This window comes from Sapajus apella, unplaced genomic scaffold (genome assembly GCF_009761245.1).
Source record: "Sapajus apella isolate SASKATOON/1434 unplaced genomic scaffold, GSC_monkey_1.0 scaffold22, whole genome shotgun sequence".
In the NCBI taxonomy this organism is placed as follows: domain Eukaryota; kingdom Metazoa; phylum Chordata; class Mammalia; order Primates; family Cebidae; genus Sapajus; species Sapajus apella.
Genome location: NW_022436962.1, coordinates 13,818,833 through 13,832,607, shown reverse-complemented (window position 1 = coordinate 13,832,607; position 13,775 = coordinate 13,818,833). Strand labels below are relative to the sequence as shown.

Here is a 13,775-nt window from a genome sequence, read left to right as displayed (position 1 = left end):
AGAGAGAGAGAGAGAGAGAGAGAGAGAGAGAGAGAGAGAGAGAGAGACAGAGGAGGAGACAGCAAGACAGGAGGCAGGTACATGTGACAAAAGCAGAGAGGTGAAGGAACATGGTTTGAAGATGCTATGCTGCTGGCTTTGAAGACAGAAAGGAAGGCATGAGCAAAGAGAAACCCATCTTTGTAAACTGGAAAAGGTAACGAAACAGGTTCTCCCCTCTAACCTCCAAAGGGAACTCGCCTTGCCAATACCGTGACTTTAGCTCAGTGAAAGACTGATCTCAAACTTCTGGCCCTCCCAGCTGTAAGAAAAATAAACTTGTGTTAAGTCAACAGGTTTGTAATAACTTGTCACAGTAGCCGTAGGAAACCAACATGGCAACACAGCAAGTGTCAGGGTCGGTGCCCTGGAAACTCTAATTAGCAGGAAAAAGTTTCAATAATCTAGCACAAAAAATTTAAATGTGCTCTGGTTGAAAGCCCTTCCTGGGTATTTTAGAAGTGATTTCTTTAACATAACCCCGGGTGTACCGCTGAATAAGAACTCCACTCACGTTCTATGCCTGCTGACTTGGCTGGAATTACTTGTAGGAAAACTAATGCCCAAGGCCTCTGGCTGCCTGAGTGGCATACAATAAAGGAACCAAGGCTTCTGCGAGTCTTGACATTCAGAGCCAAGAATGGTCATACAAAGACCAATGATGTAAACATGGATAGACCATCTAACCTACATCTACGTGTCAACCTCAACACCCTTAAGTGTGATGTGCAGGAAGCACCTCCTCCTCAAACTCTTCCAGAACTTTCAGAGGATCTAGTGAAGCAGAGACAGAATCAATGACAGCAGTGAAAACTCCATTTAGAGGGAAAGGCTAGGGAAGACAGTGAAACAAAGTCGTCACGAAGGATGGCCTCTGAGACACCAACACCTGCCCTCTGTCCTCTCTCATCAGAAATGAAATTTTAGTCCCAAGAATTGAAGAAGACATGATGGGAATGAATTTCTGTTTAACCACAACCCTCCAGAATCTCTAGTGCAATACCCCAGTTCAGCTTTAAATAAAATGCCTGTCCAGAACCATTTGAGTCAAGAGACAAATAAACTACTCAGACAAGCTAGTAATCAGGGAGAAAATACACTTTATCTTCTCTCAGCTAGAAATAGCAAGCCAATATGGGGACCTGCGTAAGAAAATTACCAGCTCCTCTCTCATTGCAATCTGGAGGGAAAAAGAACCAAATTCTCCTTGCCTTGGCATGGGGTCACTCCAGGAGCTAAGTGTTAAAATAGACCAGATAATAGAAGGAAAAACAAAACATCCATGTGTATATGCGTGCATGTGTGCACAGGGTGTGTGTGTGTGTGTGTGGTCACCCCAGTGATCCAGGGCCCCACTTCTTGGGAAATGTGTTTTTTGTTTTGTTTTTTTTTTTTTTTAACAAAAGTCCATGCCTTCCCTGTACAAAAGCAGACAGACTTTTCAGAAGCGCCATGCTGCACCCATACAAACATTATAAGGCTCTCGGCCCTCTCAAGGCAAGATATATTCCCAGTGTATAAACACGCCCTTGAATATCTTTTCTCCTCATTACCCCAGGACGGTGGAGAGAGCACTGCCAAGATGCCCTGGCCACAGCTGGTTTATGGGGACTGGCCTTGCTGATCTGGAGTTACAGCTCACTGATATCTTTGAATTACAGAGCTCTATTCTGTTGCTTGTTGAAGAAATTCTGCTTCAATGTTAAAGATTTATGGTAGACATGAGAAACCTTCTCCTATTAACAAAGCTTTTGAGCACCAAAGGGCTTGTAGAAAGCAACCTGCATTGGTCTCTGCAAAGCATAACACAGCAGAGTCCATCCTAGAACAGCATGTGGACCAAATCCCCAGCCATATCCTTCTCAGACCTGTGGACCAGCTAAGTCTTTTAAATAAAGTTTGTGGGGCCTAAGCATGCATATTCCTCAAAGAGCTTGAAGCAAACTTCAATAGTAAGAATTCGGAGGTTTTTTTTTTTAAGCAGAAACATAGATTCCTTATTCTCTGCTGAATAAATTGAACACTGCCTTCTCCAACCTCAGCAGCAGACATAACATTTCTTGAGCAAAAGTATTTTGTGCATGACCATTCCCAGAGCCCTAGATTTGCCACTGAGCATTTCTATCCCTGGCCTTCAGACTCTGCCTTCCATGCCCCAGACCGCAGGGCAGGTACATGGCAGAAAGGGAAGGGTCTGGTTTTACAGCCACATATCACCCATGTGACCCAGAGAGGTCAGTACAGGCATTTTAGTGGAAATCACTAAAATAAACTTTGTAGTTTAGAGCCAACTGGAGACAGAAAGGTACCAACTTTAAGATAACTTTTCCAGGCGAATCATCAGATAACTTCTAGGAATGCCAGTGATGCCAGGGGAGGGTTCCCCGGGAAACAGCGAGGTGCATCTTTTAAGACACATGTGTATCCCACACCCTATCAGCTGTGAGGCATTTGCAAATCTCCTCCACAGTCCCCATCTCCTCGTTACCCTCCAGGACTCTGAGGCGAGACATGTTAGAGGGATGCGGTGTCAGCGGTTCCTCCCCGTCACTACAGCAGGCCCCAACCCATCAAGGTGCAAAGGGCAGGGCCAACTTTCCCTTAAACCTGGAAATCTACATAGTGAGCTTAAATGCTCTCCATCCCTGCAGCCAGCATTCTCACTCACTTCACTGTATTTCCTCAGTGTGTAAAGATGGGCTCTGGAGCAACAGGAACTGATCATGTGTCCCAGGGAAGATGCCAGAGACTATGAGGCTGTGAAAGGCTGCTCATTTGTCAGCAACTCCATATGCAGTTTGACAATCCCTTAACTCAAATTTTTGGGACCAGATGAGTTTCAGAATTCAGATTTTTTTTTTAATTTTAGAAAGCTCATATATTAACACACTAAGCAGAGACTGAGGGAGCATCCTATAGACTCATTAATTTTTTTTCACCAAAACATGAATATTCATATTAATCTTCTATCAAGTCAAATTAGCTATGAAATGAAATCCAGAGTTCACCAGGATGGGAGACTGGGCACCATCTGGTTCACTTTCCTCCAAGAGATATCCAAACCCAATCCTTCAGGGACAAAAACCCATGACAAGGAATAGATGAAGGAGTAACAAAACTCCAGAAGACATTCTCTGACTCAGGAGGCCCATGGGACAGACCAGCTGAGTTGCAAACAGGGTCATTTAGATAATCACTGACACAGAAAATGCCTTCTAAGCTGAGCTTCTCCGGCCTCAGAACCCAGAAGAGAGATGATTCCACAGAGCCCTCCACATTTAGAGAACCAGAGTCCCCAGGGCTGTGGCAGTTGAGTCCAAGGAGGACACAAATGGTGTGTTCAGTCATAGACCACAGCAGGACCCATATGGCAGCAGCAGACCAGGTTTTCAGAGCCCTGATCCCATGTGACTGAGGTTAAGTTCACAGGATGTTGGGCAAGTCACGCTTTGACCTTCCTGCCTTTCTTTCTGCCTGCTTCAATGCCAGCATTCCCTGGGTTTTCCCCCACCCTGTTCTCTTCTCACTCTATACAGCTTTGTGGCTAATTGTATCTCCTCCCCTGGCCTCACATACAACCTTTATGCCCTTGACCCCTACATTTCAATCACTGGGTCACTGTCTTCTGCAACTTCAACTCAGATTTCCAACTGCCTCTTGGGCATTTCTGGCCAGGCCCATGTGCCTCTCCTGCTGTGCCACAGACAGCTGGTACACATTGATATCTGCATGCTTCTGATATCTGCATGCTTCCCTGCATGCCCCTGCCTTGTACTTGGGTTGGTCATGTGACTGGAGGCTCTGGCCAATGACATGTAAGCAGAAAATGTCATGTGTTTTAGCACCTGGTACACCAGCCCCGTGTTCTCTTCCCCTCCATGATGCCAGGACAAGACAGTGAAGAATCTAAACAAACATTGTAGGTCCTGAAGTCACGGCTTAGAAAAAGCCACTGAGTTTGTATTGAACTGTCAGAGAAACAAACTTCTATGGTGAGAAATTACCGAGATTTTGGAGTTTCAGACAAAGCAGCCAGTGTTAATTTCCCTAATATTCCTGCCTCTTCTACCTAGCAAATTCCAAAATTATTGCTTCAATTCAAACACCACCTCTTCTGAAAAAATCCATCTTCTGTGGAAAGTCGGCTACTCCATCCTGTGACCTCCAGGAATTCACTCATACATCCAGCAGAGCAATTCCCTCAATCTACTGCACATTTTTGTTTCTGTGTTTGCCACTCACAATTTTTCATTTCTGTGTCCTCAGTGCCTTGCAAGTAGCAAACACCCAATGCATTTTATTTAGGGAAGTGAAAATCAGAGCCTTCTCACTGTGTGAGAAGCAAGCTCCAAGTCAGCTCCTTCCCCCAAGTCACAACCATCTTATCATTGTGCTAGGTTCTGTGAGAGGACCCGAGAAAAGTAAAGGATGCTGTAACCCATCTGTACTTACAGATTCTTTGCACCCCATTATCCCTCATCTCTATTAAAGGAAAGCTTCCACTTAGAAAGTACATGGTCTTTTCAGGAACTATCAGCTAAAGCATCTTACAGAAAGCAAGATCAAAGAGGGGTTTTTTTTGTGACAAGATGAAAGTGGAACAGGACTCTCTCTTAGCCCTCCGAGGCTGGCTCACCCAAGCCTGCTACAGTTTAGGCCCACGGTCTGCCATTCTGGAATACTGCAGCTGTGTTGCTGTTATTTCTGGTGTGAAAAGAGCTGCAGCAAAGGCATCGCTGGCTCCTCAGGGACCCAGATGTGAAGAGACAGGCCAGCTGTGCACAGTTATGTCATCACCACTTGGCAAAGTTTCCCAAAGCAGAAGCAGAAAACAGTAATACAGGCAAGGAACAGAACAGGGATCTTCGCTTTTAAGACATAATGAGTTGGCTATAGTAGTATCTACTGTGAATAGTTCCAAATCTCCCAGTTCTCTTATAGACATGATGTAACTCAGTCCCAGCCCAAGGGAAATGGTGGCCATAAATACATGATGATCAAATATTAATAGAATATTTTGACAACTCCCACATAGTAGCAGTTTACCTGCTGCAGGTGTGGCTTTGCTATGGATATTCAGATTACCTATTTAATGTATGTTAAACATAAGGTTGGCCCCTAGTGTTCACACAAAAATACCCACAAGCTGTGGCAAACATAGATGCCATGCCCACAGCCCACTGCTTCAGGGCAGCACAAGGAAGCTTCTAGGGCAGATTTCTAGTAGGATGTTCGGAGCAATAAACAAAACAAGGTTAGATTTTTGCAGTATTTTTGCACACTAAGATCCATAGACAGTAGGTGTCTTTGTGGTCTGTTGATTATAACAGTATATCTAAAACTGGATAATTTATAAAGAAGTGGAATTTATTTCTTACAATTATGGAAGCTAAGAAGTCCAAGGTCGAGGGGGCTGCATCTGGTGAACACCTTCTTGCCGGTGGGAACTCTCTGCAGAGTCCCAAGGTAGCACAGGGCATCACAGGTGAGGAGGCTGAGTGTCCTAGCTCAGGCCTTTCTTCCTCTTCTTGTCAAGTCACCAGTCCCACTTCCTTAACAACCCATTAATCCATGAATGGGTCAATCCACTCATGAGGGCAGACCCCCCATGATCCAATCACCTCTTAAAGGCCTCATCTCTCAATACTGCCAACTGGGGACTAAGTGTCAACTTGAGTTTTGAAGCAGATATTCAACCACAGCAGGAGGAAAGATTGAGAAATATCAAATAATCGGAAACATAGTGTAATGGAAGGGAATATATACTTTGGGAAAGTTTGGATAGTACCTTTTGGTGTTAAACAAGTATCACATACAGGAGATATGGGGTACGTAAATAACAGGGGACATTTAAAATCATGGATAAACACAGGAAATTGTTCCTGGCTGGTACTTAGAGGTCACATACCATGAATATAACAATGAATGACTTCCCCCGAATCTTATGTGTGATCCCATCCGCATACATGGAAAACAAGAAACTGAATGAAAACAGCACTGTCAAGTAACTTACCTTGCATGAAGATTCTATTCCAGTAGGTTTTCCCAACCTCATTACCCCCAAGAAACACCAGGTTGGACAGGATCAGCATCGAGGTGGAACAAGACGCAAGGGCAGCGTGAAATCGATGGCGAGCTTGTGCGGAGAGGTATCGGGCCTACGGGGAAAACGGCAAGAAGGCGTCTCATGACAAGGGTGGAAAAAATGGGGCTAAGATGTCATCCAGCTTTCTCTGTCACCAGCCCAGGATGCCTCCCCACAGAGTCGGAACCAGGTCATTATTTAAACAGCTCTCAAAACTTCAATTCCTGCCTGGGCATGATGGCTCATGCCTATAATCTCACACATTGGGAGGCCAAAGTGGGAGGATCACTTGAGCCCAGGAGTTCAAGACCAGCCTAGGCAATACAGTGATATCCTCTCTCTACAAAAAAAAAAAAAAAAAAAAAAAAAAAAAAACTTTAAAAATTAGCCGGGCACAATGGTGCGCACCTGTAGTCCCAGCTACTCAGGAGGCTAAGGTGGGAGGATTGCTTGAGCCCCGGAGTTTGAGGCTGCAGTGAGCCATGATCACACCACAGGACTCCAGTCTGGGTGACAGTGCAAGATCCTGTCTCAAAACAAAGCAAAACAAAACTCTATTCCTGAAACATGTTCATTCTAGTCTAAGGAAAGAAGTGACATACCTCGAGTTGTCTCTTTGAGATGGAACAAAATGCAAGGGCTTCCCTCTGACATGTGGAATACAAGCATTGAAGCCAGTTAGGATTTAGGAGCCCTCCCACCTCCACTTGTTTTCTGCATAGAAATCTATAGGTGCAAGAACATTAAACTGCTGTTCATGATAACTAGTATACACAGCTCCATGGAATTAGGTCAAGATCAGCACGATCCTCTGGGCCAGTTACATTGATCCCGGGAAGCCAGCCAACAACCCCCTAAACCTGACATACTAACAAGAGCAATCTCATAACAAGGGTGTAGGACAATCAGTGTGAGCCGAGCCCACTGCTGGAATCGGAGCTCAGGCCCATACTTCACCCACGGTACACAGTGGCAATGAAGATGAAGCACATCAGCGTGCCTGAAATACTCAAGGCTGGAGGGACATTTTACGGCATCACAATAAAGAATTCCACTCGTCCTTCCTAGCTCTTCACTGTACTACTACTTGTCCTTTTAAGATTTCCTTAGGGATTTCGTAAAGCAAACAAAGGCTTTATTCTTCAGCACTAGCTGTTCTGGAAGCCCCTCCCACGTGAGGTTGCTGTGCTGTGTCTGGAGTGTGTGAGCCCCATCAGCACATGTACGGCAACTGCCCCAAGGGACTGTGTGTTCAGAATGAGAACCAGGTACAGCACAGCAGCTGGACATGCAGGGCCCCAGGGTTTCTGATAAGCACCTCCACCTAATCCACAGACACACAGAAAGAGGGAACAAAGGGTCTGGTGATATTTTCTGAATATTCTCCAGAAACCCAGAGATGTCTAGGGTCACATGCACCCTAATTTCAGCTGTGTTCCAATTACAAACAGAACTCTGAATGACTCAGTGGCAGCAGCCAATGCAATGCATGACAGGCAAAAAGGACTAAATTGGAGGGCGAGTCTTCAGCAAGAGGGCTTATTTATTATGGCAACCCTGCTGTGAATCTCCTGTGACGGCTTTGGAAGTCATGGTCATTGTCCTCTTGATCTAGAGAAACGAATTTCTGACGCCTCCTGTTCTCTCCTGCCAGCCCCAGGGGTCTGTTCTTAACGCTCAGATCTGGCTGCTACCTTTGGTCTCCCCATCCATGGCTCTCTCCGTCATCACTTTGGAATGTGCTTTACTGCTGCCTGACATAAGCGTGGCCTGCTCACTGAGCTGTGCGGTGGACAGTGAGATGTCTACCTGATCACGATTGTTCTGGAATGCTCTCCAGTGATGTGGATGTGTCCCCACTTAGAGGCCACCAGGCAGGATGACCTCTAGTCTCATCCCTGCTCTAGGAGGCCACAGGCACGTACACGAGGACACTGTCAGACAAGACCTGGTACGTGATAACTACATGGTGTGAAAACTGTAAATGAGAGAGAAATGGGGAAGGAGCAGGCTTATTATTCAGCACCCTTCACCTCTGAGAATAAGGGGACATTAATCTACCACTTTCTGCATTCTAAAGCAGAGGAGGATATTTTTCTGCGTATTACTGACTCAATTAGCAGTAACTAGGGAGGCAGGGTGAGAGGAAGCTGGGAGACGGAGGAAAATCTAGAATAGATTAAGAAAATATGAACTGTCTTAATTGACATAAATGCGTCCATGTAATTATCTCCAGACACTGTGGCTACTAATAACACATTTGATTCCTAAGGGATTTGCTGAGTCTGACACTCCACCACTTCTGTTCTAACCCCATCAGTCTCCCCCAGCCTTACATCCTGAGAAGGGAACACAAAGGCCCTGTGTGATCTTTCTCTTGTTAACATCAACTACCAAGAGTGCACAAAGCTTGTTAAGCTAAGTGGTTCTTCTTTTGTGGGAGGTGATTACAATTATTAAATAATCAACAGAGGGGTACAGAGAGCCCTGCTTGCACGGAGATGCTAAATAGGGCTGTGGAGCTGTTCCTTGGAGCAGGGAAAGGATTGGACACAGGAGGAAGAGCTGAGGGGTGAGGGAGGTGAGAAAGGAGACCGTGTCCCGGAGGCATAGGGCTCCTCTGTCCAGCCCTGAGGTCCCAGCTCCTACAGATCTCCCTTTGATTCTGTGATTACCCCCATATCTAAGATACACAGTTCCATAAATTCCTTTATCTACTTAGGAAAAAAAAAAGTCAAAATCATACCAACTGTGAAGGAGCTGCTGATCTCAGAGACAGGAAGGGGGGCAGCTAAAATCTGAAACGAATGATTATAATTCAATTTTTAGAAATGTTTTTAAAAAATTTAGAAGTTTTAAAAAAATTAAATAAGCAAGAATGTTCAAGGCACAGGCTGTTAGAATCAAACTTGAAGGATTTAAAGGAGAAATCAAGATGCCCGTAGGCAATTCCTGATTATACCCCTGGGTGAGTGGGTGGGAGACAAAATAGATGACGATCAAGAATCCAAAAGCCCAATTTTAACCAACAGTCTCATCCTCTGACAAAACTAGCCACACCAATAAGCAGCAAAATGAACAGAGCATTGCTCCTTTTCATGGTGAAACAGGGGGGAAAAAGAATGATGAGCCACAGAGAAGGAAAAGGAGGGTCTGTCTGGTTCATCCACAGGAGAGTAGCAACTAACAGCAAAGGGGACAGGAGTCTCAGCTAAAATCCATCTCTCTTCTTTGCATTCTCTGTAGACTTTGGAAGGTGGCACTTTTGACATCAGGGATCTCTTTCCACCTTGAGAACCCGCTGACTCAGCCATTGGTTTATAGGAGCTCTAGCGGTAAGTTCCCAGGAAGAAACAAGTCATATGGACAGAACCAGAGGGTCTATTCCCTTGGACCAGCCAGCTACAGCAGTTAAGTCTAACTTCCAGAATCTCCAGGGCCACAGGGCCAAAGCCTCCACTTAAAGGCTGTTTCCCTTACACTCTCTTTTCTGTAGTCCTATAGCAATGACTCTGTGGTCCTTCATCACCAGGATGCAGGCCTCTCATGGGTGGGAGGCATGCCTCATGTATTAGTCACCCATCCTCATGGCCTAGGTACTTGAAAACTCCCTCGACAAGAGAACGCATGTTGAAGAATTGTAAACAAAATGGGGGAATATCAGAAGACACTGAAAAGCCATCAGGTATGACAAAGAAAATTGCCAAGTTGATAAGCCAAGGCAATAGACAAATAGAATTTTATTTGCATGAATATGAATTAATTAGGACAAAAGAGAGCTCTGTCTGGTCCTGGTCTCTTCTCAGAGTATAGGTTAGTCTGTTGCAATCTGATTTCCTGGAAGCAAAAAACTGGGAGTGGCAGTGTTCCCCAGGAGATGTTTGAAGAGTCGCTGGGCATTTTTGGTTGTCTCAATGACTGCAAGGCTTTTAGTGGAGAGGGGCAAGGGATAATAAGCACAATGCGATCGGCAGGACCTGCCCAAAACGCCAGCAGAGCCCTGTTGAGGAAGGGTGAATTGTTCTCCACATTCATTACAAAGCAGAGTTCTCACTTGGTCTATGGGGCATTAGAAGTAATGCCAAAAATATGCCCCCTTTCCTCTGGGACCCAGAGAAATGCATCCCAGGGCAGGGAATATTCCTTCACAGTATTCCACCCCTATGACCCCCCTACCCTTGCCCACCATCTGGCATGACCTGGAGAGTCAGGAGGAGCCTCCTGTGCCCCTGGCCACAGACAGGCAAGATGTAGCCATCAATTCCAAGCTTCCTCCCCTGACACTCGTGAAATCCAGAAGAAAGAAAGAATGGGAGGTGGGGCACATTAGAATCACTCTGTTCTCAGGCGGGGGTGACTAGCTCTCCACATGGTCTCTACGGTACATGACAGAGGGGTGGGTCAGGGCAGTTTCTCTCCCTGTGAATGTGAATGTGAATGTACCCATCCTTCAGGTGCAAGGTCAGGTGTTAGACTTTGGTCTGGATATAGCAAGCCCCTTAGGACACTCAGAGCACAGAACTGGGGCAGACCTCCAGTTGCTCCGAGTAGGTTGCCTGTGATCCAAGAGACTGAGATGGGATGGGGAATGTCATGACAACACTCAGCTATGGCAACACTTGGCTTTAAAATTCCCTCTAAGACACTGACTTCCAAAGGAAAGGACTGCAACGCAAACCAACTAAACCTCAGGGCTGAACTAAACTTATGTCAAACTCATTTGTACTTCTGGCTGTGAGGTGGATCCATGGCTTCCTGTGTATATTCAAATCTCCATGGTAACTTGTCCATCTTTTCTAGGCAGCATCCTTTCCGTGGAAATTACCGGATTGGTGGGGGCAAACAAGCTGGGGATGGGGGGTGCGGAATCTGGGTTAAAAGCAAAGCCGGACACATACGTGGGGATGGGAGGCAGATGGCGTAGTCAGGCTGGAGGCTGCTGGCTTGCCGGCCCCTCACTCATCCATGGAAGGGCTACATGTGGGGCTGAGATGGGAGGTGAGGACAGGCTGAGCATCTGGAGGAGCAGATGGCCGGAGGAATGGTTGCTGGAGACTGTGACAAAGGCTTGGCAAGTGGGACCTGATGCTGCTTATTTTTAAGTGGGGGAGAAGCTAAAAACAGAAACTCAGTGGGTTTGAGCAGCTGGACACAGTTCTTCCATATAACCACTGAAGTTTGCCATTCTCTAATAAAAATGCTAACCAGAGGGTAAGAGAAGATGAAAAAGGCAATGACGGGATGGGTTGGTGGACACCAGAGAGCAAATGGGGGGTCAACACCCCACAGGCTGTAAAGAGGAGGCCAGAGACAACAAAAGACACAATTACAACTCTTGAGAAAGAGAAGAATGGCCAGAGTGACACACTCAAGGTCAGGAGGACTCAAATTCCGAAGTCACTCCAGGGCTCAGGTTCCATCCCTGTACCAACCTATAGGACATGTTTCCCCTTCTTAAAACGTTCAGTCATTTTCAGTTAGAAATCAATGTTTCACCAATTTTCCCTTTCTCATGTTCCTACCAGCATGGTAGGTTCCTGAAAGACAAGGCAGGGCCTTTCTCTACTACGCATCATCCAAGAGCCACACATGTTCTATGTATGCTGAATAATTAGCTATCACCCATCTCGCTCTTTGCCCTATATAAGTTGTGGAATCTCCTGAGTTCCTTAAGGTTCTATCCCATCCTATATCCAAGCTGAATGAATACATGAAGACCCTTTGAAAGCAATACCTCCTCCTTCCTTCAAGCATACAGAGCTTCAAACAATATCCACTCAAGGCAGTTACATTTTCCATCTCTGTGTTCATGCTCCTGAGAGAGAATCAGATACCTGCAGCAATGAAGTCAAAGCCAGGTTTGTTTAACTGGACAAGTGACCTTCCTCATAGTTTAGATGTCCAGTTTAGTTAAAAACTGCAGAGGCCAGAATTTAGCATCTAAATCCATGCAGTACACGAAAGAATTTCAGAGTACTTTCAAATAACGAAGGAAACAGCTGGCTCTCAGTCTAGCCAGAGAACTTGAGCCATGTTTGGGGTGCCTGGGGTCCTGCTAAAAGTTCTGGATGGAGCAACAGCACTGCCTTACCCAGAGTTCTTACTTTTCCTCTGCCATGGCTTCACCTCCAGTCCACACATCTCTGCTTCAGCTTTTGCAGAAGCCTCAATTTTAACGGCCATACTCTGGCCTTTCTCCCCCTAGTTCATCAAGCACACCATGTGTCTCTACTCTGGAAAATACTTTGATGTTTCTTCATTGCTTAGAGACTAAAATCCAAAATGGGAAGGCACTTTAAACTGGATTGCATTTTATTTCCCAATCTTAACCCTCACCACTTTTTGTCAATGACATGGCTGTATTCAGTGTTCCCCAAACATGGCATGGCTTCCATATTTCTGTGCCTTAGCAAAGGCTGTTCTCTCTGCTTAGAACACATCTTCCTTATTCTTCAAGCCCCAGCTTAATGTCAGCTCAGGAGAGCAACCACTTTAGATCAGCACAACTTGGGTTTAGGTTCTGTATTTCCACTTATTATCTGTGTTGCCCAGAACATGCTGAGGCTCTTCATTTACCCAATTCACAGCAGGTATTGGATAAATGTAGATCATCCCAATCCCACCACAGTCACCCATTTTCTGTGTTTCTATAACCCATGGGCTAGACACTATCAATCTATGTTTTAGATAAATACAGTTTGTGATACAAAAAATTCACTGTGTGAGCAGATTTACTTATACATTAAAGTAGGTAAAAACAACTCATATTTTACAAATGAAGAACAAGAAGAGCAAAAGATTAACTTACCCGGATTACACACCGCAAGAATTCACATAACATTTCTCTAACTGAACATCTTCATGCTCCTACATTACACAAACTCATATCTGTGTGGCAATGTGTATTCCACTGCAGCCTTCAAGATCTTTGCCTCCTCAGTGCCATATACAAAGTGGATTTTCAAGAAATGTTTGTTCAACAAATATTTTGCTCATGTATCCCACTAACAATGGTTGGCAGATACCAACTGTTGATTCAAATGCCATATGTCTTCAAGAACATATGGCTTACAATGACATTGGAATCTTTAAAAGTAACTGGGATCCACAAGTGCAGTAGGAGATTTAGCAAATCTCCCCAGCAAGTGACATCTAACAGCCCAAAGTAAAAATATAAAATATCTGCATAAAATTTAATAGGCTCTGGGGGAAAGGGAGTTGGAGAGATGTTGACTGATCAAAGGATTAAAATTTCAATTAGATAGGAGGAATAAGTTAGTGATCTATTGTACAACACAGTGACTATATAGTTAATAATATATCATATTCTTGAAAATGACTAAGAGAATAGATTTTAAGTGTTGTCACCACAGAAAATAAGTGAGGTAATGCATATGCTAATTTGTTTAATTAAGGCATTCCACAGGTGTACACATTTCAAAATATGTTTTACACAATACATTTTTATGTGTCACTTAAAAAATTTTCTAAGGAAAACAATAGGCTGAGCATCCAAATGAGAAAGAAAGTAGTAAAATGATTTCTGTTCACAGATTACATGTACAAAACCCTAAAAATTCTACTCAAAAATGTTAAAACTAATAAACAAATTCAGCAAAATTGCGGAATACAAAATCAATGTGCACACAAA

At 44.6% G+C, this 13,775-nt stretch overlaps 1 protein-coding gene across 8 annotated transcripts in view; it reads right to left on the bottom strand.

Moving 5' to 3' along the window:
• Window positions 1-13,775, bottom strand: part of HHAT (hedgehog acyltransferase) — a 349,450-nt gene that overhangs the window by 47,914 nt on the left and 287,761 nt on the right. For all 8 annotated transcript variants that reach the window (XR_004272205.1, XR_004272208.1, XR_004272207.1 and 5 more), the window contains one exon: window positions 6,053-6,197. Coding sequence is in view for 1 of the 8 variants with exons in the window: in XM_032289133.1 (XP_032145024.1) it covers window positions 6,053-6,197 (145 nt within the window). In the remaining 7 variants the exon portion in view is untranslated. The remainder of the gene's footprint in view (window positions 1-6,052; window positions 6,198-13,775) is intronic.